The 26,817-nt window shown below is 41.8% G+C and overlaps 1 protein-coding gene across 1 annotated transcript in view; it reads left to right on the top strand.

Moving 5' to 3' along the window:
• PLXND1 (plexin D1) overlaps positions 1-25,510 on the top strand; it is a 208,835-nt gene extending 183,325 nt beyond the window's left edge. The window contains exons 29-36 of the mRNA XM_060239643.1: positions 1,201-1,264; positions 5,812-5,846; positions 6,817-6,921; positions 8,662-8,825; positions 11,572-11,719; positions 14,473-14,613; positions 15,104-15,178; positions 24,179-25,510. Of these exons, the coding sequence (XP_060095626.1) occupies positions 1,201-1,264; positions 5,812-5,846; positions 6,817-6,921; positions 8,662-8,825; positions 11,572-11,719; positions 14,473-14,613; positions 15,104-15,178; positions 24,179-24,295 (849 nt within the window). The 3' untranslated portion in view covers positions 24,296-25,510. The remainder of the gene's footprint in view (positions 1-1,200; positions 1,265-5,811; positions 5,847-6,816; positions 6,922-8,661; positions 8,826-11,571; positions 11,720-14,472; positions 14,614-15,103; positions 15,179-24,178) is intronic.
• Positions 25,511-26,817: the final 1,307 nt, after the last annotated feature.

Raw genomic sequence — 26,817 nt, 5'->3', positions numbered from 1 at the left:
AATTCTTTCCATAAGCATTCTTCAGAAGAAGAAAATTATTCATCTGAAACAACCCTTAAGAATGCATCTTGACCATCCAGTCACATTTCATGCATTTTGTCCCTGCACCAATCTTAGCATGCATAGATATGCAGAATTACAAGCTCAGGTTTTTAACGGTTTAACAGCATCGAAGTCATACCTATGATTCCAACGCATTTAAAACAGTAGGCAGAAAAAGCACAGAATTTTGAGACAGAATCATTAGATAGCAGGGATATAGCTTAAAGAAATTCTGTGATGAATATGGAGCAATAGTGTATATTCATTTCAGTGTTTTTCAAAAGCTCCAATAATGAGTGAGAGGCAGGACTCTAGACAAGAAGAGAATTGGTGCCCAAAACAATTGTAGGAATAATTCTACTTTAGTAAAAGAAGGGTACACAAACACACACAAAGAAGCAGGAAATGGAGCTCTAAATAGTGGCATATAATAAATGCAGTGTGAATTATACCAGTAAATCCTACAGTGAACATCCCAGGTATGGATGCAGCCGAAGCACAGATCTAGATGTTATAAAAAAAACCCAAAGTGATTCCAATTCCTCATATGGCTAATTCCAAATATTTGCATTGGGGAGCATTAACCCATTCTGCACTTATTGGTTCTCTTCTACAAATACCTCTCAGCCTAGTCTTAGTCATTTTGTAAAAGTTTTGCTTTCCTCTTGTCACAATCCAAAGCCCCCCAGAAGTGAACACAAGCCTGGGGGGGGGGCGGTTTTTGGACTAGCCAAAGATAGAATATCCCCTCTCATCTGCTTGCTCACCAATCATTTCCATTTGCTAGTGGTGCTTTCACATGCCTTTTAGCCCTGTAAACATAGGGTTGGAATGATACATTTGCCAAAATAATATCCAAGAGACTGTTGTGCACATGAAGGCAAGACTCATTTGGAGCTGTCTGGGACATCTTTCAGGAGAAATACTCTTCTCATAACAAGGTTTCAGATGTACAGGGCTGAAATTAGAATTTTATTTTTCTTGTTTCATTTCTCTCAGCCTTATTGAAAGCATCACCTCTACATTACTAGAGCATAAGAAGATATGTTAAAGCAGAATGCAGAAAAGAATGCATTGAATTTCAGTCTTCATAAACTGGTCACAAATAAGGTGCTTGTTCCTAATTACACTGTTTCTTTATTTTCCCCTCATTGACAGATCCCTGATGGTGCGTCCCTAGCTATGAGTTTAACTGATAAGAAAGATACCACTCTAAGTAGAGGTAAGTTTCACCAGCAGTCATGGATTATGTTTTGGGTTTCAGAGTTCCCTTGTTGATTTTCCATTCATTCATTCCAAATCACTACCTGACTCTGTTGAGCTATGCATGACAGTCATATTTTCAAATTTATTTTACAAAAATTATCCTGCACCATTCTATCCTCATAAAGGCCACCATGTGCAGTTTGCCCCAACTTTTTTTGCTGTACAAAATGTAGCCATGAAGACTGCAAAGCTAAAACAGAAGACCGGGATGCAAACCTAAAGCAGAAGACTCATATTATTTCGTTGCTAAAAGTAATCCCATCCTCCTTCAGGGTTGTAGTTGTTTTTGGCCTGTGGAGGGACTGGGGCTCAGTAGTAGAGCATCTGTTTGTCATGCAGAAGGTCCCAGGTTCTATCGCCTGTGCGGGAGACCCTGGACAGTCGCTGCTAGTGTGAGCAGCCAGTATTGACCTTGATAGACCAAGAGTCTGATGCAGTGTAAGGCAGCTTCACGTGGAGGCCCCTTTACCATATTCAGTAAAAAGTAGCTTATTAGTATTGAATTTAGTTTTAAAAGAGCATCAAAAGGGAAGGGGTTACTAGTTCCTTCTGCCCTGCTCTGGTTTGCCTGTTCAGTTTGCAGCCTCCATAGAAAACAGAGGGAGGAAGGGTAGGTGAGAGAGAGAGAGAGAGAGAGATGACCTCAGGGGATCTGAGATTGTTCTTTTATCTGGTCCTCCCATTCCTCCAGCACAGAAACTTGAGAGCAGACATGCAAAGTGCTTTGCTTCAAAATTGTGGAGTAGCATAACATGGGAAAACACTGCAACAACATACTTATGTGCAGACTCCAGGACCTGGCCCTCTTTATCTCTGTACTGTATTCATAATCCCAGGCTCAAGGTGGTTACATTTTCCTTGGCTTAGATTTTCCTTTCCTTCATTAAGCATTCTTAACAAACAAGGATGTGTTTCTGCCTGTGGATAAGGCAGCTGATTTTGATTGATTCTTTGACCAGTGGGCAGGCCCGTAGCCATGGGAGCACCCAGGAGAGTCCAGCCGCTCCACCAAAAAACCCGTTCCACCTGTAAGGCTTCTCCTGACGGCCGGCTCTCCCTGCTGCTCTCGCGGCCCCCACTATCTCTGCTGCGTCTCCCCCTCCCTCCAACCCATCAAAGTGCCGGCTCCTGGGACTCTTTCAAGGCCGCCTCCTGATCAGCGAGAAAAGCAGCGATCGGGGGAGGAAGTGGGGAGGAGGCAGCAGGCACTTTTTTAGTGGCCTGGCCTCGGTGCCGCTTTTCCCGCCAATCAGCTGATTGGCGGGGGGGAGGCAGCCTTGAAAGAGTCCTGGGAGCTGGTGCTTCACCAGGTGGGTGGGTGAGAGGAAGGGAGGGGGGCAAGGGCTACCAGAGTGGTGGGGAGATCGAGGGCCATCAAAGCAGTGGCCACAGAGAGAGTGGGGCTGCGAGAGCAGTGGGCCCCTCCGCCTGATATTTTATTCCCTGGGCCCCTCCCTATCTAAAATTTTCTGGCTATGGGCCTGCCTATGGGTCACAGTCACTATCTTCTTCCCAGCTCCAGCCTTCTCAAAGGCAACAAGCAAGCACTGCAGCCCTGGCCTAGAAACCTCATTTCCTTTTGTTTTTGCTTTGTCTTCCTTCTTGTCCAAACTGTTTTTCACAGGTGTGCTCTTTCTGGAAAGGTGTATAAGCTATTTTTGTTTGGCAAAAAGGATTTTACTGTACTTGAGAGAGGTGGAACCTTTCCCTAGGAATGCATTGTCATATCCAGATTTATTTTATTTCAGAAGCCCACCAACCATCCTGATCCCTTCCAAAATCCATTTTGGATTCCTGAATCCTGGGTTGGTAGGTTCCAGCAATATTGTAATGCAGTTCCATTACAATGTGAAAAAATCCAGCAGCAACTCTAGCATGTTAGTCTCGGGATAAGTGCTGCTTGTGTATTTTCATAGGTGAAGCTTACAGCTGATTCTTGCTTCAGCTGGGTTTGTAATGCAAATGTAAATACTATATTAGCCAAAAGGCTCATTTGCATTACAAATGCCTCCCCTTCACTTTCTGTGCTATATTAACAACTGAGGAACCATTCATGTAAATAGCACAAGAGGCTCTGAAAAGTGATGTAGGCCTGGCATGTGAAGGTGCCCTTTGTTTTTCTGTTCAAGGTGAAGACATTCGTGGTGCTATGAAAAATTCTTGTTGTCTAGAAATAATCAGCCATCATGACATTGCTTTGTTTGTAACTAGGACCTGCAAGATCCACATCTCTTGGAACAGTCACAGTGATTTAGCTGCAGTAATTTATGTCACTGAATCCTACCATTCATCTCAAAGCCTTCAACATCCTCTACGAAACTGAGCAGGATTGATGGCTAGACAAAGAGACAGAAAGGCGGAGCAGAGACACTTAGTGCCCTGTTCTCTGCAGTGCCTGACATTCTCTGAATGGCAGCCAGCAGTCTGAAAGGGGTGTGTGTGTGGAATCAGAATCCAGAGTAGTGAGAAGGAGTATTTTGGCAGAGCTGGAAAAAGGGCTAGGCCTGGAGCTATCCATAAATGTAACAGCTCTAGCCTTGAGATTAGTGGCTGTGAGGTCATTCTCTCTTCACTATTGCTAAATAGACTTTTTTGTTGAACTTTGTACTTGAAGGGCTGTCATCTTTTTTTCCCTTTATATCCTATCTACAATGCTAATCTCCACCCACTTCAGACACTGTGTAGGATTGCTTTTAGCTGAGTAAGTGGCCTGCAAATAGGTAGGTTAAAGTTTCAGCAGTCACTGTGGCACTCTGTGAGTGAAACATGTGAACAAAATATTTCATAGTACTGCCTGAAAGAATCTCAGAAATTTCTACCAAAAAGGAAAATGCTGTTTTGGTGCTACTCCGCGTTTTTGTTTGTTTTTTGCACAAACAGAGTATCAAAATGTTCATTTGTTTGGAGTATATGGACATCTGGAAAGGAAAGTCAAAACTATTTCCCTTAATATAGAGCAATAGCCTTTAACCCATGGGTCTGGATCTTCAGGTGGGTTATGAAGCCCCCACCTGCAGGTCATGATCTCCTGTGAAGCTGCCATATTGCTTTTTGCTGCTTTTTGGAAGGACTAGCTGATAGTGACCTCTCTGCGCGCATGGCAAGAGTAGCTATAGGGTGGTGAGGCAAGATCTTCAGTGGTAAAGAGGATTCCTTTGTGACTCTGGACTTGACTAGTTCCTCACTATGATGCATTTCTATGCTTGGCTTGTGCTTCCTGTACTCATTTCTTTTGGAATTTTCCAAATATTCCCAGCTTTTTATGGGCTTTCACATCTCTATACTAGATACAAGATTAGCCTTTTCCCCCATTTTCCTCTCTAATAAATGCTTGTCTTTTTTTTTTTTTGTCTGTTATGAGCAACTATCCTTAATAAAGCATCTGCAGTATAAATGGAGTGCACCACATCCGGCTGATCACATATTTCAGGGGTGGCCAACGGTAGCTCTCCAGATGTTTTTTGCCTACAATTCCTATCAGCATGGCTGATGGCTGCGGCTGATGGGAGTTGTAGGCAAAAACATCTGGAGAACTACCATTGGCCACCCCTGACATATTTCATCTGTCCTTTGCTGTAAGAATCCTTAGTGAAATGAATAAACCTAGACTTCCTTTGTCTGTGTTAATGGGGCAGTGGTGGTAGAATATTACTAGATTCTTCTTTTCACATTAGATGCATTTTCTTATTGTATTGCTATCCCTGAAGGCTAATGCAATGAATAAAAGAGGTTATACATAGATGCAGCAGTTTTACCTACCCCCAGATAAGTGTAATTAAATAGATTGTGAGGAATCTGGGACCTGTAATACCTTCTTTTCCAGTTAGACAGTGGTTGTCTCCAAAGTTCTGTTCATGCAGTCTCCAAGGAGCTGACAAATGTTCAGAGATGCAACCAAGGCCAAACATTGCTAGTCTTGTATGTAATCCAGCTGTTGGAGAGCCAAACAATGGAGACGAATATAGTCTACATTCTCGTCTCAGGTTAACCTTTATCAGGCTCTCCAATCATAAAGCACAAATTTCACTATTAGAAACTACAGAAATATCTGAGTTAGTTAACATTTCATTGGTTAATGTTACTTGTGTTTGTGCACAGTGATTATACTGTGTGTTATTACTACTCATTGAGTTGGAGTTAGCAATGTGCAAGTGGAAACATAGACTTAGTGCAATTCCACGTGCATAAGATCTTGTGCAACACCTAACACATTACCACTATATATGATAGTTCCCAGAATTGGTTTCAGAAGATCATAAGCAAACAGAAACACAAGTTGGGATGCAATAAGTTTGACTTAATGCATGCAGCTACCCCAGTTTTTTTCTTGCATTTCCACTTTCACAGGAGAGCTAAAGCAACTATAAATTTTGCCCTACATCCAAACCAATATCCTTAGGAACAGCAGAAATATCCAAACATTCCTTTTAAGAAAAGACTTGATGTGCAGAACAGCAAACTAAGTCAGTTTCTTCACTTTCTAAATTTTTTTTCCCCCTTCAGTGAAAGATTTGGACACTGAAAAATACTTTCATTTGGTAAGTATCTTATTCCAAAAGCAGTTGGGGATAATGACTCTTCCACTGTGGGTGGGCCAAGCATATTTTCCTTAAGGGATCATTATCTTCTTTCTCTTCTGACTCCTCTTTATTTGGGAATTGGACCCATACATCAAGAAAGCGTGTGACTGACATGGGACATGCTTATTAAGAAAACTCCATCAACATATGCGCATATCACAACAGTTTTAAGCAAGGCTGTAGAAATAATTGTTTAACCAGAATGCTTTGGTGGGTGGGAGGCAGGCTGACCTAGTCCAGTGAAAGTTGTCAATAGTGTTTGTTAGGAAATGAGCCACTGCTGTCCTCCCCCACCTTACAGCAGTTTAGCAATGTACAACCAAAGGGCAGTAAGGCTTAACATAGTTTATCATCAAAGGCAATCCTTGGAATGCTTTCCATATGTACAACGTATGCAGACTGATGCATTTGTCAACAAGCCAGCTTGTTGGCCAACAGTTAGACCCACTAAGGAGAAAGGCAATTGAGACCTGTGCAGTCTCTGCATTATTTGCATCATAAGATAATAATTGAACACATTCTGTTTGGCAGGGTGAAGGGGAAAACTCAATTTTTTTGTTTTAACCTTGATCTTACATGTATCTTTCTAACTACTTTATCTTTATAATGATTTCCAGTTAGCAGAAAGGAAAAGGGTATTGTGTCTGCTGATGTTTCAGACAGCTGAGTTCTTTGTAAACTGAATGTGGAGCAGAATTCTTTACTCATTAAAAGGGGGGGAATCAAGCATCACAGCTGGCAAAAACGGCAATTTATTTTTAATATTGCTTCAGTATTCATAATCTGAATGGTGTGGTTTATAGCATGGAGTATCATTCTCTCCCCCCTCTCTTTTATTATCTTTTGTAACATGAATGCTTTGTTATCAGCTTTTAAACGTTAATCTCAACCATATATTATCCTGCCTCCTCTCCACCCCAATTGTTAGGTTCTTCCTACGGACGAACTGTATGAAAATAAGAAATCTCATCGGCAAAGTCATAGGAAAAAAGTCCTTCCTGAAATATACCTGACCAGATTGCTCTCCACAAAGGTAAGAGACATTCTGGGCCAGCAGGTGGGAAAAGCAGCAAGCATTTTCTAACAACTGTGGCATGAATCAACCCATTTTTCAGCTGTCTCTTTATCAAATCCCAGAGGAGAGATAGATGTCAAACTGGGTAGAGTGTTGGAACAGGGAAAATGCTTATTTGAGAGCAACCTTAGGATGCAGTCCTCTCCATGTGTACTTGGGAGCAGGCTCACTGAAGTCTGTGTGATTTTACTGCTATGTAGAATTTTATTCGGCTGCTTTCACAGAGAATATTTACAAGGAGGGATTTGGCCACACCTGGGTAATAATTCACATTAAAGAGATCCAAACTGTCCATGTTGGAATGGGGGGGGGGGGTTGCACTTTCTGAATGGCTGCTCACCTGCAACAAATAATGATCCCTTTTAGATGATGAGGCACAAAAGATTTTACAAACTGGGAAAGAGTTCATATTTATCCTTCGGGGCTTCAGGTTGGAACTTCATGTTATGCGTCAAGGCTGCTTTTCTTGGACTGTTTTTGTATTTTGTACCTTGTTTTAAGAATTGTTTTGTAATGCTTTTATTGTAACCATTTGAGGTCCTTGGCTGGAAAACTTCATATAATTTAATTAAAACTGTATGCAATAAATCCCTCATGGCCACTTCCGTTGGCTAGTGCATTTGGAAGGGGATAACAGGAACAGGGATAGGAGGGAAGAGGATGTTTAATTCTTGCATTGCCTGCTACTTTTGCCATACAAATCTATCCTGAAGCGGCTTTTACTCATGGGTTTGTAGGTACTAGTCAGATGCTCAGTAGGGCTGGAAGTAGCATTGGGAAGAGAGTTGCAGCAGGGAAAGGGTTGTCTACTGCCCCTCCTCCCTTTTCCAACTCATCCCCTCCCAAATCATATTTGCCTGTTAGGCCCAGCTATTACACTTTTGATACACAAGTTGTTATATAACATGCATTTCCCTCCCCCTCAGTGTGCTGACAAATGAATATGTGTGTCCTAGTCTGGTATGTGCCTTACTTGTCTACATTTCCCAGCATACAACACTCCTTTAAAAAGTCTAATTAGATATAAGGAGGGGTGGACCTTTCAAACATATGTCAAGAAATTCTACTTTTTGCATTGTTGCCTTAATGGCATCAGCACTCTTTAGGAAATGTGATACCCTTTGTAGTGAAGGCAAGTCCTGTCACTCATGGAGAACAAAGGTGGTCATTAGGGGCTCATCCACAGAAATCCAGTAGGGCATCATGCCTACAAAGTATGGGATTCTCAGGCCCAGTGGTACAGAAGAGTTCAGCCTGGATTGAGATTTAAGACCCACTTAAAGCATCAGAATTATTGCTCTTAACAAACTTGGACACAGGGCTTGGCTTTAAGCCAGTCTGTAATTCCATTGCTTTGTAATTCATAATTGGAGCAGAGAATAAGAGCTGCCAGGGGTCTGTAGCTTTTCTCACTGTTTACCACACAGAATAATCACAGATGTGCTTTTGGATTCCAGCAACAGAGAAGGGGAGTCTCAGAGCCAAAAAAGATTAAACGCAAACTAAGTCAATTATATTACTATGCAGAAAATTAACCCATTCTCTCCTATCAGTTCTGTTTTGCAATCCCCTTCATCCCATTCCAGCAAGCTTTCTTCATCTGTGTTGGGGGTGAGGGGATATCAGTCATTTCTTAATACCTTAGACCACTGTGTATTCTGCTTTCTTAGACCAATTTTGAATGTTCTCATTCATCAGGGCACACTTCAGAAATTCCTGGATGACTTGTTCAAAGCCATTCTAAGTATCCGAGAGGACAAACCACCTGTGGCTATCAAGTATTTCTTTGATTTCCTGGAAGAACAAGCAGAGAAACGGGGGATCTCTGATCCAGACACATTGCACATTTGGAAAACCAATAGGTTGGGGAAATGATATTCTTTTTTAACTTTCACAAATTATATTTTTGAAGACCTGATGTTATAGAAATATGCAAAAAGAGATGGAAGATTAAGGGTACGGAGCAAGGATAATCGTTAAGTAGAGAACAGATACCAGTTGTAATGAACAAAGCTAGAGATGCAAAACCAGCCCATGGGGCAGGGGGAGAAAAATCTGATCGTAATTCTAAATATGCTAAATATTACTCCTGAGCAAGTGACACTAATTCTAATGGGAGTTTCTCAGGAAAATGTATGTGCTGCAAATTGGTGGGGTGGGGGGGAGAACCAGAAATAGCTTCAGGAACTATTCAGTAGGGGAAGGTGTATGCTACTCAGATATTATACAAGAGATGCCTTTAAAGTTACCACAGAGAAAAAACAACCATTCCAGCTCCAACTTGCAAAAAAATTAAAGAAAGCTGAGTGTCAGCAAATATTCAAATAGCTATAGGTTGACATAAACTTTCGAGAAAATACATTCAGATCTATAGATTTTCCCTCCCCCTGCTTGATAAGTGTAGACAGGTTTATTAAAGGAGAGGAGCAGAGACTGTTGAATGCCTGGTCCAGTTTGACAGTAATCATTAGTTTTTTCCTGTCGGTTATTGTTTATATGTCCTAAACAAATAGCTGCTCGCATTAGCACTCACTGGGGTCAGATATGATGGCAGCTGTGGTTTGAAAGCCAAGAGATTAATGAACTCTGGCAGCCTCTGTGGGTAAAGGGAGATGCATTCATAGAGGAGTCTTGGGCTGCAAATGTGCAGCATTGGAGAAAGTTCAGAAAAGGGCAACTAAAATGATTAAAGGGCTGGAACACCTTCCCTATGAAGAAAGGTTGAAACGCTTAGGGCTCTTTAGCTTGGAGAAACGTCGACTGAGGGGTGACATGATAGAAGTTTACAAGATAATGCATGGGATGGAGAAAGTAGAGAAAGAAGTACTTTTCTCCCTTTCTCACAATACAAGAACTCGTGGGCATTCGATGAAATTGCTGAGCAGACAGGTTAAAACGGATAAAAGGAAGTACTTCTTCACCCAAAGGGTGATTAACATGTGAAATTCACTGCCACAGGAGGTGGTGGCGTCCACAAGCATAGCCACCTTCAAGAAGGGGTTAGATAAAAATATGGAGCAGAGGTCCATCAGTGGCTATTAGCCACAGTGTGTGTGTGTGTGTATATATATATATATATATATATATATTTGGCCGCTGTGTGACACAGAATGTTGGACTGGATGGGCCATTGGCCTGATCTAACATGGCTTCTCTTATGTTCTTATGCTGTTCTTTGTGCTGTAATTTCATGGCAGGTCATTTTCCAGGCAGCCAGTCAGACACCTTTGCCAACTCAGATATAACTTCAAGCAGATAAATATCTGAAGCAGATAAATATCTGTGCTGGCAAAAAGACAGAACAGTTATAATTCACAAAGAGAGAATGAAAGTCAGACTCTTCAAGATCATTCACAAAGAGCTATCTCAAAAGAACAATCCTGTCAGTCCTTCACCCTGTTCAGGCCTCAGATTCAGCGGGAGCTCACAGGAGCACAGCTCATGAACCTTTCTGAGAGTTCCACCTCCTCCTTCTGAGAGTTCCACCTCCTTGTCCATTTAATAGTATGTGCAGCTGCATAGCAATCCCTGGATGAGCTCCACCACCTATTTTTCTACAAAATGGCCCCTGACCCTGTTGCATTTAGATCCTGCAGCTGTTGACTAGACTTGCATTCTGTAGGTAAGAAATTAAGATGATGTATTCTAAAGACCTCACTGTAGTGAGACTCCCAAGAAAAGAACTGCATTGTTACCCACCTTGGGTCTCAATGTATTAAGAAGAAAAGTGAGCTTACAAATACTTTAACTATTTTAGGTAAATAAAACAACATGAGCAGTTTAAGTAAGAAACACATGGAACAAAAGCTATAACTGGAAAAGTGAAATTTTGTATGAGCCAACCTTGTTCCTACTCATGAGTCGGTATTGTGCTGTAATTTACCTCGTGAAACACACATACATCTCAAGATTAAAAAGGCATACTGGCTCCAGATTTTGTAAAATCAGTACCAGCTTTGTATAATCAGCTAAGGCACTTGCTATGGAGAGAGAGAGAGAGAGAGAGAGAAGCATAGAACATATAGATTTGTAGAAAAGCAATGGTTTGGCCTGTGTGCTCCGAAAATTACAACAACAGAATTTTGAAATTTCTGCAATTATTGAGTATAAGAGTTCTGGCTTTAGTATAAGTGAGCCTTCCTTAATTATAATGTTTATCAGAATTCCATACACTTGGCCTAAGTACCAGATGGAGCTATTGGCTGGAATGGAAGATGTGCAGAAAGGGGATCAGATAGCACTATCACATTAGTAGATTACCACTAGACAAACAGTACCACCCAAAGCAGAGTTACCATTTACTAATCCCATTGAAGTCTGAGAGCTTGTGCCTGAAACAGTGGCATGTGAGTGTGGGGTGCATTAATATTATGAATGGGACTATGTATGAGTGAGAGAATGGGGAAGAGAAACAAGAGGTATGAGAAACACATCTGTGAACATCTGTAGTCTCTACTTGCCTAAATGATGGCTGAAGCATTTTTTAGTTACATTGTTTTCTCTCTTCCTTTTTAAAATGCCATTTTATTTATGTTTTACTATTTTCATCACCCTATGATTGAGAGACAGAGAACGATAATCACCCCTGCTTTGTGTTTATCCCTTCAGCCTACCTCTGAGGTTTTGGGTCAACATTCTGAAAAACCCACAGTTTGTCTTTGACATCGACAAAACTGATCACATAGATGCCTGTCTCTCTGTAATAGCCCAGGCGTTTATCGATGCCTGCTCCATCTCTGATCTGCAGTTGGGCAAGGTATATAACTACCAATACTTTTTATGTTTCTGTCCCTCACAAAATGCCTTTATTAGTCTTGCAACCAGTATCAGTTTAGCTAGAAACACAATAGGAACTATTTACAATTGCAGGCTAGCAAAAAAAAACCTGGACATCATGTTGAAAGGCTGTCATTTTAAGGACTTTCCCCCCATTTGATTAGCATTAAATGTAGCTTTGCCATATGAAATCAATACTATATAGTAGTGTGTCCCCATCATTTTAGAGGGAATGGATGGTGCTGAACTCTTGGCATAAATCCCTAATAAATAGTCTAACAGATCAGCCAAAGGAATCATCATCAAAGCATTTTTATATACAAAATGTCTATAGCCCACTTTACAATTTTACCAGAAAAATAGCTCTGTGAGAGATATTATTTTCAGCATGAAGCCTTGATTTCTGTCAATTTTCTTTTGTTTCTACTTCAGAGGTCACCTCATCAGATTCTAGTTTGGGGAGGGAAGGAACAATAAAGAAAAGATACCAGGTTGAAATGCAGACTTACAATTATTTCCACCCTGTTGAATTAAATACTGTCTCTGGTTTTTTTAATGACCTTTTGTAAGGCTGTTTTAAGATTGGTCTTTTCATACCAAATGCTGTTTTGAGCATTGGTGTTTTATGCCTACTATTGCATGAACCATTTAAAAAGTATACAATGCACTTTGAAGACCCAAGCACCTGTTCACTTGCTGCCTCTTTAATTCTTTTACAAATATAAACAGAGGCAATCATCTTATTATTAATATTTGTCACACCTATTCTACTTCCCCTGTTTGCAGCTCAAAGTGGTGTGGGGATATGTTGAAAGACTGTCATTTTAAGGACATATGTGCATTTAGGGGGAGGTGTTTGTGAATTTCCTGCATTGTGCAGGGGGTTGGACTAGATGACCCTGGAGGTCCCTTCCAACTCTGTGATTCTATATATTTTCCATCCTCTTCTTGCTTATTCCTCAGCGGGCTGTGAAGTGTTCTGATGGAGTTCAGAAGGTTTTCTTGCCCTTTAAACCTCAATCCTGATTTATGACATGAATCTTTGAATGCTATAACTGTTAACTACAATAAAGTCTATTTGGCATTGTTCCAACTTTTAGGTAAAATACAACCAAACAGGAAAATGTTTGCATTCTTTCTTCATGTTGAGGACTGTGCTTTGTTTCTCTCATTTTTAATAAATTTCTTTTTAAAGGTTATGATGCTTTGGGTATTCAAGACATTTTACCTTACCATTTGGCTTATATTTTAAAACACTCCAGCAGTAGATTGGTAGCTCACAGCATCAATGCTGGAATGGACTCAAGGGGACTGGGCTCGTTCAGTTTCTTCCCACAGCTTGTTCTCAGACCTTCAGAATGACCTTTGTAATAAATAATAATTTAAATGGAAGTAAAATAGATGTAAACAGGTTTACTCATGCAAGTGATTCTGGTGTGTTTCAGAAGGAAACTTTCTGTCATAGATGATATGCAGCAAGGAACACTTTTTCCTGTATCAACCAAGTCCAGCTAGATATAGATTACTCAGATAATCTCCTGTAAACCAGGAAAAGGTTTAAGGCTAAAACACAGTTAAAGCTAAAGTTTATTAGTATAGATATTCCCAAATAACTAGCGTACTTGGGGACTGGGCAGTGTAGTCAGGGAGGATAAAAACCCAGTTATGCCTTGGAAGTCTGTGCATACGTCTTATGGGTATCTCTAGATCAAGCCCACAGACTATTCAGCAAGGGCTTGTCCAGCTTGTTCTCTTTTATGAAGGCTCCTGCTCTTCCTCCATGCATGTCGATTCAGGTTCAAGTTCAGTCTCTAAAGCAGAAAGCGACTGTGTGTGTCCTTCTTTACGCCTCTGCTGATTTTGGTGTTGACATTGAAATTTCCAGCATAAATACATTTTATTAGAGTGTTGTAAATCAAATCTCTCCCAGTGCTGGCACACACTTACAGTGTGTGTAATGGAAAGCTGCAGTGTGGGGAAAGGGCTCCTGTGATGTGATTCACCACAGTTCAGCCATTCCACTCCTCAACAGAAGAAGCACAGGGGATCTCTTTTCCAGGGTTAATATGGGGGGTAAAGTTGTAATGAAAGGTATGAGTTTTGTATTTTGGGGGTTTTGTTAACTTTTTTTATCATCTGCTACAAAGTGCCTACAATTTTTCCTTGTCAAACTGTAAATTAGGCTGTAGTAGGTCAGCTGAGGTCAGACAGCAGATGGAAATGTTTTTAGAAATACAATAGCATAAAAGAAGGCATTGTGTGTTGAGCAAAGTGGGGAAAATAAATCACTAGCATCAAAATGAAGTTACATGTGTACACAGCATGTCACTGTCTTCATGGGCCCATTCTTGTTCTTTTGCTAAGATTAAAAAGCCACTAACTTAAATGTCTCTCTTCAATGACTTTAGCCAGAGGATCTTCTCCCTTTTGTTCCATGCTAATCTTCTTGCTTAATCCACAGTAGGTAAGAGGAACACTGCTGGGCTAAGAAATGGAAATAGCAACTGATGTGGCTGTTCAGCTTTTGAATGTGCTTACAATTTCCCAGCTCTTACAAGAATACTAAAAGTCGTCTTTTCAGTGCTAGATTTGTTGATGTAATTGTATGTCTCAAGCAGTTAGAAGAAAATACAGCTTCTTTTATTACATACCTAATTTGATAGTAAGGGAACCAATCGTTACCCCCTGCAGCCAATGAAATATCCATGGATTCTCTTGTGTTTTACCCATTAGGATTCACCTACTAATAAACTGTTGTATGCCAAGGAGATTCCTGAATACCGAAAAATAGTGCAGAGATATTATAAACAGATTCACGACATGCCGCCTCTCAGTGAACAAGAAATGAATGCACACCTAGCAGAGGAGTCCAGGGTAAGAAATCAGCTCTTCCATAGTGGGTCTACATCAGAATTTTTCTATACCTGTTTGTACATGATGTGCACAACATTCTGGAATCTGGGAGCAAAGGCTTTTAGTCACATCCAAGAAATAAAAATAATAATTTCAGATGCACATAAAGATCCTGTAAGCTGTATAAGAAAAAAGATGTCAGGAAACATTTTTTTAGTGTAACCTTGAAAATCAAATTAATCCACACATGATTCAAAGCAAGTATGTATCATTCAAGTGATTGACCTTGGTCTCATTAGATTCATTTTTGTTTTTTACTGTTCAGAAGTTATGTATGCCACATATTAATTAACTAAGTTAGAAGGGAACCAGAGTTCAAATATGCTGATGTTAGCTTATAGCGCAATCAAATTCAAGTACCATTTTAGTGTAATTGATTTCTGTCAAGTAGAATGGATTATGCTTTGTATATGTTGATTAGTATTCTTCCTGCTTGTTTTGTCCTTTATAGACATGTCGGAATGAGTTTAACACCAATGTTGCCATGACTGAAATTTACAAATATGCCAAGAGATACCGCAACCAGGTAAGCCACGTCCACTGTTTGATAGATGGAGGCAGTTCTCACCATTCAGGACTGATTCTTGTGACCTTATGTTTATATCTATATAACAGTAGCAAAAGGATACTTAAATCCAGTGACCGGAGCTGTGAACAGGCAAGACAGATCTTTTTACAAATCTGAAAAGGGCCTCAGGTTTGCAGAAAAATATGGAATCTTAAAAAAGCAAAAACAAAGAGGGAGATTAAAAAATCAAAAATGATGAAAGAAGCACCTGTAACTGTAAGCAACAGACTCCATCAGCAGCTGTCGCTGGAGAACCACAGATTCCATGCTTGGTTCTATCGGTAAAAGGCAGGGCTCTTTCCAGACCTGCTTTGGCCTTTGAGGGAGGTCTCATCAGGGCCAGACCTGGCTGGGATTGCCAGCTCCAGGTTGGGACATTCCTGGAGATTTTGTGGTGAAATCTGAGGAGGGGAGGGTTTGGGGAGGGGAGATGCCTCAGCCAGATAAATTGCCATGGAGTTATAGAATCAGAGTTGGAAGGGACCTCCAGAGTCATCTAGTCCATGTAACACCCTGAACAATGCAGGAAATTCAAAAGTACCTCCTCCCTACACACACACTCAGTGACCGCTGCTCCAAGCCCAGAAGATGGCAAAAAAAAAAAAAATCCCCTCTCCTGGCAAAACTGTCCTGGAGAAAAATTGCTGCCTGACCCCAAAGTGGCAATCAGCATTTCCCTGGACATGTAAGAAGGAACCACAGTGCAACCCCCCTTCCTGCCCTCCTTCTCATGAATGGCCTAAGTTCACAAAATCAGCATTGTTGTCAGATGGCCATCTAGCCTCAATTTTAAAACATCACAGCCCACCCTTTAAAGCAGCTATTTTCTCCAGGGGGGCAGATCTCTGTTGTCTGAAGTTGAGTTGTAATCCTGGGAAAATTTCAAGTCCCGCCTAAGACTGACAGCAACCATTGGGTGACTTGAAACCACCAGACCTGCATGATTCACCTAGGCCTGGTTACTTGTTGCTGTTTAACAGCAGACACCCTAAGAAAGCCAATGTGGTATAGTGGTTACAATGCTCCCTCTAAGCTAGTTTGTGAGCCAAAATTCTACTTCGTGAGTGTCAGACGATGGGATCTCAAATTAACCAGACCTTGAATGGTTGCAAAGATAGGCTTTATTCGATAATCCATAAGCATCAGAACGAAGGGAAATTGAGACTGATACATTGTAGCAGTAGAAGGCATGGTATAAGGGGGTACATCAAAGGAAACTATACAAAGCCACAATTCTAAACATTGCTGAGTTGAGGTGCAAAGATTCACATGGTCTCCCTCTCTTATCTTATTGTTACTGTTAGTCTTCGGGGGGGGGGGGGTGGCCAGGCGGCTGTCCCTGGAGGCGCTTTATCTTCAAAGGGGAATTTCTGCCTTTGTTAGTATCAAGGGGAAGAAATGTTCACACCAAGCATTGGCAACAATCTACAACTTTCTACTTTGATATGCAAGGTCTTTTCTCATGGTTAGTAACAGCGTTTCAAGATGGCGACAGTTCAGCTAAGACTTTTATTTCAGGAAAGTTACATCGGCTGACAGTGAGCTACTGGCATTAAAGTTGTGAGTTCCTGCATAAATTAGTTTGCTCTGGGGCCATTTTTCCTGAGCTAAGACAAAAATGTGTGATCTGTTAGCTCACACTGACTCAGATTAGCGGTGTCAGACATGTGACCCAGGGGCTGAATCAGGCTCCCAGAGTGCTCCTATCAGGCTCCCAAGCAACTGACTGTCATCTGCTTCCTTCTTCCTCTCTTTTGCTTCCTTCTACATAACAAGGCTTGCTCAATCGCACAGGAGCTACAGAACCAAAACCTCTGTTCCACTGGCTGAGGCTCCTCCCTTGGGAAGGAGGCAGAGCTTGCTTTGCCAGGCCTCTCAATCGCACTGTAGAACTACTAAGCCAAACCTCTCTTCCTTCTGTTGGCTGAGGCTCTCTCCTTCCCAGTCCCCCTGGGGAACAAAGGAAAGAGCCAGCGCTTCCTTTGCTCAGTTCCCTGGATCCCATATGAGAAATACAAATAAAGCACCTTTAAGACCAATGAGTACTAATGTTTTAAACGTGTTTTAAGATTTTTTTTAAGTTGTTAATTGTGTTTGTTTTTTTATAAAGTTTATATCTCTGCTACCTAATCTTAAATAGGAACACACATGGCCTGGCCTGACATGGCCTGGCCCGACAAGGTCTCATTTGTCAGATCCGACCCTCATAACAAATGAGTTTGACACCCCTGGCTTAGAGGGAACATTGGTTACAACTTCAGAGTAGGTTCTATAAGACCCAGGTTCAAATCTCCATCTAGCTGTTGAAGCTCATTGGGTGATTTGGTGCCAATCACATAGCCTGAGCTATCTCACAGGGCTGTTGTGAGGATTAAAATGAGAAGAGAGTAAAGTAAGTTGTTTTGGGGAGCCCTGTGAAAAAAGTGGGATATAAATGAGGTAAATGAATAATATATATAGCTGAGGTTGGGAAACAGATAAATGATCAGTTGGTCAATGGCTGAGAAGGAAAGCATGAAGCAGGGAAAGGGCAGAGGATATGGGGATTGCCAGGAGGAGGGAAAGAGGAAATAGTGTGGATAGGCAGATACCAGGGGGAAACGAGGTCCCACCCTCACAAGTCCTTGAGGGTTCTCTACCATACAAGTGGGCCTGACCCTGTAACTGGACCACATTTTTCCTACTTTGAGTCTGCTGGAGAGGAAGCTTAAAACAGAGGAGCAGATAAAGATAGGTTGGCTGTTGAGTGGGAAGGAAATAGGGTTGCCAACTCTAAGTTAGGAAATCCCTAGAGATTTGGGGTGCAGAGTTGGGTGAGGGCAGGGTTAAGGAGGGGAGGGGCCTTGAGGAGGTATAATGCCATAGACTCCATCCCAAAGCAGCCATTTCCTCCAGTGGAACTAAGGTTAACAACCTCCAGATGGAGGTCACCTGGAATAGAAACTGATTTGCAGATGACAGAAATCTGTTTGTTTCTATGGCATTATACCTTGCTAAGATGCTAAGGTTGCTTCCCTCCCCAAAACTTGCCCTCCCAAGCTACCCCACACATCTCCAGGAATTTCCCAATCTGGTGCTGGAAACCTGTAAAGGACAGCATATGAAGAAGAGGAGCATTTGTCTGAGCAGCTCCCTTTCAGCAATACCTATTGTTAATCAGCTAGAGGCTGACTCATTCATCCTCCTTTATTGGTTAGCTCCCATTCAGTGTGATTGGCTCCAGGGGGGGAGTTTTGGCCCAAGCTATTTATTTAGAGTTCCTATAAGTAGGCCCCACTCCAGTGCTGAAATTTCTGAGCTCTAGTGACAAAGTGTCTGGAAAAAGGGAATAAATACGCAAATTTAGCAAACGTGTGAGGAAGCCAGGGAAGTAGTCTCTCAGTGTCTCTAAAAGGGTAAGCACATTTTCCACAAACAGATATACACAAATAGGAAATTAATTTTTAAAAGGTTTTTTAAAAAAAACAAACAAAAAAACCCAGGCAATTATGAAGGCAGAATACCAGCAGGAAGTTGGGAGTTATCCAGTGTATTGCACTGAGTGCAACATGGAGGTCTGTCTGCCAGCTGGACAGAAGTCATGGGCATATGCTCAATGCAAGATACTCCTAGTTCTCAGGGAACGAGTTTGCACCCTTGAGGCCAAGGTGGCTGATCTGGAGAAGCAGAGATAGTCAGTTAGGCATATGGATAAGACTCTTGGGGGACTTGTTAGATGTATCCCACTCCAAGAATCGCAGTCCTGCCACTGTCAGGGAGCATGAGAGTGAAGGGGAAGTAGGACACCATGCTAAAGAAAGGAAGAATATTCCCTCAGAAGGGACTTCTTCTGCATTTGATGAACAGATATCCTTTTGCCCCAAGGAAACATCCCTGGGCAGGAGGTGGGGTGGCTCTTGGTAGTTGGTGATTCAGTCCTTAGGCATATAGATAGATGGGTTGTGAACCCATGTACTGACCACATGGTAACTTGCCTGCCTGGTGCAAAGGAGAAATTATGTGTGGTCTTAGATAGTCTGATAGACAATGCTGGGGAAGAGCCAATGGTTGTAATACATGTTGGTACCAGCGAGGTGGGGAAATGTAGTTGTGTGGTCCTGGAGGAAAATTCAGACTGCTAGGCAGGAGACTCAAGACCAGGACCTCTAAGATATCCTTATCAGAACTGCTGCCTGTTCCACACGCAGAGCCAACTAGACAGTCACAAATTAGGAGTCTCAATGCAATATAGGGAGGAAGGTTTAAGTTTGTTATACACTGGGGTGCTTTTAGGGAACAAGCAGGAGTTGTACTAATCCTGAGAAGGAACCAGGCTGCTGGTGCTAAAATTCAAAAAGGTAGCAGAGCAGTTTTTAAACTAAATCTTAGGGGAAAGCTGACAGGAGATGAAATGTCTCTGGTTTGGGATGGCTTATCTCTAAGAGATGAAGTGAAAGTTGTTATTGCTCTAGAGGGAACTGGACTAGGACTGGCCACTGAGAGGATAACAAACAATATTGACTGCCTATCAAGGTCTAGAGGCCAAAGGAGGAAGGCTGCAGGCCTAAGGTGCCTAGGAAATTATAACTGTTTATATACAAATGCTAGAAGTGTCTGTGATAAAATGGGGGAGCTGGAATGCTTAGTGTCAGAGGAGAACATACACATTGTGGACATTTCAGAAGCTTGGTGGGATGAGGATAATCAGTGGGATACCAGTGATTCCTGGATATAAATTATATCAGAATGATACGGAGGGAAGGATTGGAGGTGGAGTGGTTCTGTATGTAACAGAAGGTATAAAGTCTAGTAAAATTGAGGATCTAAGAAAAATAGATTCACTTACAGAAACTCTATGGGCAGCGCCGACCCATGGGTGCGTGGTGCCCTAGGCAGCTCCCCCCCCCCGCTGCCCTCCCTATGGCGCTGCAGTGCAGCACCGCACTCGGTCCCCACCCCCGGTGTTGCGCCGAGACACCCACCCACCCCCTCCTTCCCATCGCTGCCTGCCCATGTGATCATAGAGTTGTGCCAGGGCCCTTTCAGCCCCGATGCAGCATGCATCTTATCTTTAGAAGAATGCACTGAGGCTTCCCCCCCCTCCATTTCCAGAATCAGAAGGGAGGGGGAGCCAAGCCTTTGCCAGCACATTCTTCTAAAGATAAGATGCATGCCATGTTGCAGCCGGCAGGGCCCCAGTGTAGTGCGCTGTGATCATGCATGCAGGCGGGCGGCAATGGGAAGGGGGGCGGGGGGTGCCACGGAGCACGGTGCAGTGCAGGAAAGGATGGGCAGGTGGCGGGCATGCAGGCGGAGGAGGCAAGCAAACTAGGCACTTGCCTGGGACACCAGGAAGTGAGCCCAATTTGGCACCCCAACCTCCTGGCGCCCTAAGCAACCACCTAGTTTGCCTAGTGGGTGTACCAGCCCTGTCTATAGGTGAAAAAAGTGTTCTCAAAAGGAAGCTTAACTCTGGGAGTCTGTTATCTCCCACCAGATCAAAGATTAGAGAATGATTTAAAAACACCAAAAGAATTAAGGAAAGCAGCTAGACAAAATAACTGTGTCATAATAGGCAATTTTAACTACCCACACATTGATTGGGTCAATATGTCTTCAACTCAGGAGAAAGAAATTGGTTCTAGATACTCTCAATGACTGTGCCATGGAGCAGATGATCACAGAACCTACCAGGGGGAGGTGATCCTGGACTTGGTCCTAAGTAATGCTGAAGACCTGGTGAAAGATGTGAATATGATAGTACCAGTTAGGAAAGTGACCATAATGCTATTAAATTTAGCATTTATGTAAATAGGATGTTGCCACAAAAGACTAACACACCCACATTTAACTTCAGATGGCATAAATAGGTATAGAAAAAGGCCTGCGTGGTTAACAAACAAAGTAATGGAAGCTATAAAAGGTAAGAAGGATTTCTTTAAGTGGTGGAAAGCTAGTCTCAGTGAGATTAATAAAAGGGAGCACAGGCTGTGGCAAAGAAAATGTAAATCTGTGATCAGGCAGGCAAAAAGGGAATATGAGGAGCATATTGCAAAAAACATAAGGACCAACAATAAAAGCTTCTTCAAATACATTAGAAGCAGGAAACCATCCAGAGAGACCATGGGGCCCTTGGATGACCAAGTGGTAAAAAGATTACTGAAGGACAACATAGGGAAATGGCTGAGAAGCTGGATGCATTTTTTGTCTATGTCTTCATTGTGGAAGATGGGAGGTGTTTGCCCACTCCAGAACCACCAATTTCAGGAGGGGTGTTGAAAGACCTGAGTTGGATGGAGGTGACACGAATGAAAGTCCTATAACTGATGGACAAATTAAAAACTGACAAATCGCCAGGTTCAAATGGCATATATCCAAGAGCTCTGAAAGAACTCCAATGTGAACTTGTGGATCTCCTGACAAAAATATGCAATCTATCACTAAAATCTGCCTCCATTTGCAAGGACTGGAAGCTGGCTAATGTAGCCCCCATATTTTAAAACGGTTCCAGAGGAGATCCAGGAAACTCTATGTTGGTCAGTCTAACGTCAATATCAGGTAAATTCATAGAGTTGGAAGGGATCTCCAGGGTCATCTAGTCCACCCCCCTGCACAATACAGGAAACTCACAAATACCTCCCCCTAAATTCACGGGATAAATTGTTGGAATCTGCTATAATAGGTAAAATTAGTAGGCATACTGATGAACAGAAGCTATTGAGGAAGACTCAGCATGGGTTCTGTAAGGGAAGATCTTGTCTCACTAACCTTTTAGAGTTCTTCGAGAGGGTGAACAAACGTGCACAAGGGTGACCCAGTAGATGTTGTTTACCTTGATTTCCAGAAAGCTTTTGATAAAGTTCCTCATCAAAGACTCCTAAGTAAATGTCGCAGTCATGGAATAAGAGGATAAGTCCTCTTGTGAATTAAAAATTGGGAACAGAGAGTATAAATGGGCAGTCTTCACAGTGGAAGGTGATAAACAGTTGGGTACTCATGGGCGCTCAATGAAATTAATGAGCAGTAGGCTTACAACAGATAAGAGGAAGAACATCACCCAAAGAACTTCTTCACATGGAATTCACTGCCGCAAGAAGTGGTAGCAGCTACAACCAGATAGCTTCAAGAGGGGATTGGATAAACTTATAGAGCAGAGGTTCAAGAGTGGCTGTTAGTCACAAGATATTGATGAAACACGATGTCTGGGGCAGTGATGCTCTGTATTCTTGGAACTCGGGGGGCAACAGTGGGAGAGCTTCTGAAGTTCTAGCCCCTCTGGTGGACTGGTTTTGGTCCCTGGGTGACACAGAGTATTGGGCTGGATGGGTCATTGGCCTGATCCAACGTGGCCTCTCTTATATTCTTAACCCTAATGGGGAACTGCCAATAGTTGGAAGATCTGTTGTGATTCCAGGAGATCCCCAGTCCCAAAATGGAAATTGGAATCCCTAGAAAGAGAGAAGGAAGCAGGGAAAAGAAAGAGGCTATTGGGGCATTCAGGAAAGGGAAAGTGGAAATAGTGGGGGAGGGAAAAGGAGATGCCGCCCACTAGTCATTCTGAGCTCCCACTTTTGGATATATAATCACCTCACGAATCAGTTCTTAATGAAAGTTAATGAATTTTAACCACTGAGTGGATCAGATCTTCAGTTCTACAGCAAAAAACATTACAAAATCCAGACTGTTTTCAAACTGCCTGTGTGTTGTTGGGATTTGAAGTATTTGGCTGGTGTTGAAATAGTATCACACAGTTTTTAGTTTATTTCCTTTTCTAGCAGACCTACTTCAGCTTGGGCTGAAAAAATGTTAAGAGCTCAGTTCTAGGTATCAGATTGCACACTTACAAGTTTTTAAAGGATCATAAGGTTTCAACAGAAAGAAACCCAGTGTCATGAAGACAGTTCTCTTAGTAAAAACTTCATCTCCACACACACACACACACACACCCCCGCCTAGTAATTTCCATCCATTTTCAGCTTTTACATGTTATGGTTTGAAAGACAGCTTAAACATGCAACCAGACTGGCAGCAGCTCTCCAGAGTCTCAGTATGACATCTTTCACTTTACCTACAACTTGATCCCTTTAACTAGAGAAGGCAGGGATCAAACCTGAGACTTTGTTCATACAACATAAATGGTCTGCCACTGAACCATGGGCCCTCCTTGAGAGCGAATTTGTTGTTTATAGTCAATGAAAACCCATCACTGTTAGGCTATAACTATGAGAAACTTAACAACTTGTGAATTTAGAGTATTAGTAGCTCACTGCAGCTATTGTTTCTGTATTAGAAGACTTTCCTTATAACGTAAAAGATTGCACAGCATACAACTTGCTGGCTTCGTCTTCATATGATACTCAACGATAATCCTGACCTCTGAGGAGGTGATTTTGTAACATTATCACATTGCAAAGCAGAATTGATGATGCAGCATTCAACAAATACTTCCCATATAGAAGGAATCATCAGGGAACAAGCCAGAATTTTACCTGGATCAAGCCAGGTTGTCTGCATTCATACATCATGCAAAACCTTAAATTTTACTTTGGCTAAAAAAACAAATGTCATATTCCAGCTAAAGTTCTTAGTTTGACCGACAGTAATCAACCATAACTAGGCATGGCCTACTGACAAAGTTAGAATCCAGTAGCACTTATAAGACCAACTTTGTTCTGTTTCTTCAGACCAGCACAGCTGCCACCTGGATTGATCTGCATTCAGACTGTTACACTAACTGCAGTTGATGTAACTAAATCGTGCTTTCGTGTGACATCTGGATTAAGACTGTGTGCTTAGATTTGCAGTGGTTTTGTGAATGGAAAGGGAGAAGGGAAATAGATGGGCTTAAACAGCTGGGTGGTTTTAAATTCTTGCATGGAATGGAGCATGTGAATGGGGAAAAAATTAAATAGCAGTGATCCCAAAACAATTGCATATTTCTCACCAGTGTTCTTTTTTTAAAAAACTATGTTCCCTCAGATTGTGACTGCATTGGACTCCAATCCCACAACAAGACGCACGCAGCTGCAGCACAAATTTGAGCAAGTGATTGCACTTATGGAAGACAACATTTACGAATGCTGCAGTGAGGCTTAGGCAGCGACCCAGATTTTGCTTCCACGTCTAGAAGTGACCTTTTCTACAGTGCACTGTCCTTTGGGGAGCACCCTTTCAAAAGTATCTGTGTGTCAATATGTAGCCTGTTGTATGTATATGGTATCTTAAGAAACCAATTCAGTGGCGGGGCTGACCAATCTCCTTAAGCCAATCTGGTGAAGTAAGGGTTGTCCACCAAACAGCTTGAAATCCCTTATGTGATCTGCACTGCATGACACTTCTAATTTATTCAGTCTTTCAGACAGAGGCACAACACTTGTGCCACCAAATGTAGTAGCTTCTTCTAAAGAGCTCCGACGCTTGTTCAAAGCAGCTGTCTTCCCCTTCATTTTCCCAAAGAGATTGTGGTGGCCAGGATATGAAAGCAAAGATGGACTGGCTAGGCAAAAAAAGCAGAGAAGCCTTCGGGAATAATAAGAGATGAAAGTTTTAAAAGGCCGCTGAAGCAACCATAAAATTCCATCTGACAGTGCGCCTCTTCTTTCTGTGTACTTTAAATTTCAGGGAATCCATTTATTGTACACAGCATGCTGCATTAGATGTATTTTGTGCCTTTTATTTTCGTACTGTACATGTAAACATAGATACACCTTTATCCAAAGTTGGAAAAAGGTGAGGAACTTGCAGACTAGACAATGCAGTTGCTTCCTAAATACTCACGACATGTGAAAGCACTTTACTCTTAACAGAAATGGCTATTAGCTTACTGGAGGGATCATTATTGTGCAGCAGACAGTGTCAAAAAGGACAAATAGTGCAGCTGTTCCCATTTCCCAAAACTTCCCAGATGTTTGTGCACCATGAGTTTCATTCAACAAATTTCTTCTTAATGCCCATCTGGCTCCAGGAGTACTTTTACCTAAAAGAAGAAAATATATATATACACTGTAGGGGTCAAAGGGAAGCACTTCCTTCCCTTTGTTCTACCCCCTGCTATTTTAGAGGGAATGAACAGAGCTGAACCCTTGGCTCAGCATAAATCCAAAGTTAACACAGTTGGTTTAACACTAGAACAGTGGTAATTTCAATAAAGCAAAAATAGTGTCTGTTCCTAAGCCAACTTCTCTCATGAAGAACATACTTTTATACATAATGAAAAGTTCATTATACTGTTAGAGGGTTGCTTCCTGTGTTATGTATTTAGCATGTACATGTGCCCTACATACTAAAACCATATTGTTTAGAGGGGTTTTTTTTAATCAGTTACGTAAAATGCAAGTTTGATTCAGGTACATGTGGCAGGGAGTTCTCAGTTGTCCATAACTCCCTTCACTGTGCACCTGTATGGGAAACTGCATTTCCCTCAAAAGCATTTGAAATGGATCTGAGAGTGTAGTCAAAGGATGGAGGACAGAGTAGGGAGACGTAACTAAGATGAACAGGGAAGTTACTCACAGTTACAGTGCAGTTACTAAACAGAGTTGCAGCTTTCTAAGCCCACTGAACTCCATGGCAGTTTGTGCCTAACCCTCTCTCCCCTTTTCTATTTCATATGTCTCTCCTACCCACCACACTTCCCCCTGTACACCTGGCCTTCACACAGTCACATGTGGAGCCCTGCAGAAGGCAAGGCAGGCTGGGAAACCAATTTGGAGTAGAGGAAAAGGCTAAATACAAACACACCCCACTTTTACTCCCAAACATCATCGCCAGGAATCTCTTTTCATTTTTAAAAAAACCATGGGGGTAATGTTACACACAACTCTCTGTAATCATTGGAGAAATAAGCCCACTGATCTTCATCCTATCGTCCCTTCTGTATTTGCCAGTACAATTAAAGTACTGTTCAGTCCTGAATGTAAACCCTAAAGTGTTCTTCATATGCCTTTGCAATGACTACAGAAGGAATTGTTTTTCACTTTTTTGCTGTAATGAAGAACAACAGTGGTCCTAGGCGTGTGTTTCTTTCGGAATTCCCCTTTAGCATCTTCAGTAGCTGCCTGTAGGCAATGACCAGTGCATGCAAGGAAATCCAAACTTACCACAACAGGGTTGCATCCAGCAAATGCTGCTGAGAACACCAAGCTTAAAAACTGCCAAATAATGCTTAAAAATGTTACGCTACCTCACAAAAGGCAAAAGGTCTAAAGGGGAGTCGCTACAGTTTGAGGCTATGATTTAATCACTTGGGTGGGAACCAAACTGTTTGTTTGCAATTGAAATCTTGTTGCTTTCTGTAGTTTTCTGTCTCTATGTCTTTTGCAAATTTCTCGTGTAAAATATTATATAAGGAATCAAAATGTCATGATGGGTTTTTATATAGTGGTATATAAGTGCTGGCATATAACAGATACAGCTTTTATCCAGTGCAGAAATAAAGAAGAATAAAAGACATACACAAAAAGAACTGCAAAATGTAACACTGGCTGAGGAAATCTCCATGTGTTTGTTGAGAAAATGACTTCAGAAGAGAAACATTGAAAATGTAGCTGGCTACATTAAACTTTGAAAGAATTTTTTTCTTTCTTTTTGGAACTTTGAAGAGCTGCCAGTAACACACT

The sequence above is a fragment of the Heteronotia binoei genome, chromosome 5 (genome assembly GCF_032191835.1).
Source record: "Heteronotia binoei isolate CCM8104 ecotype False Entrance Well chromosome 5, APGP_CSIRO_Hbin_v1, whole genome shotgun sequence".
NCBI lineage: Eukaryota > Metazoa > Chordata > Lepidosauria > Squamata > Gekkonidae > Heteronotia > Heteronotia binoei.
The sequence above is the reverse complement of the archived record's forward strand: the minus strand, read 5'-3'. Positions and strand labels throughout refer to the sequence as shown.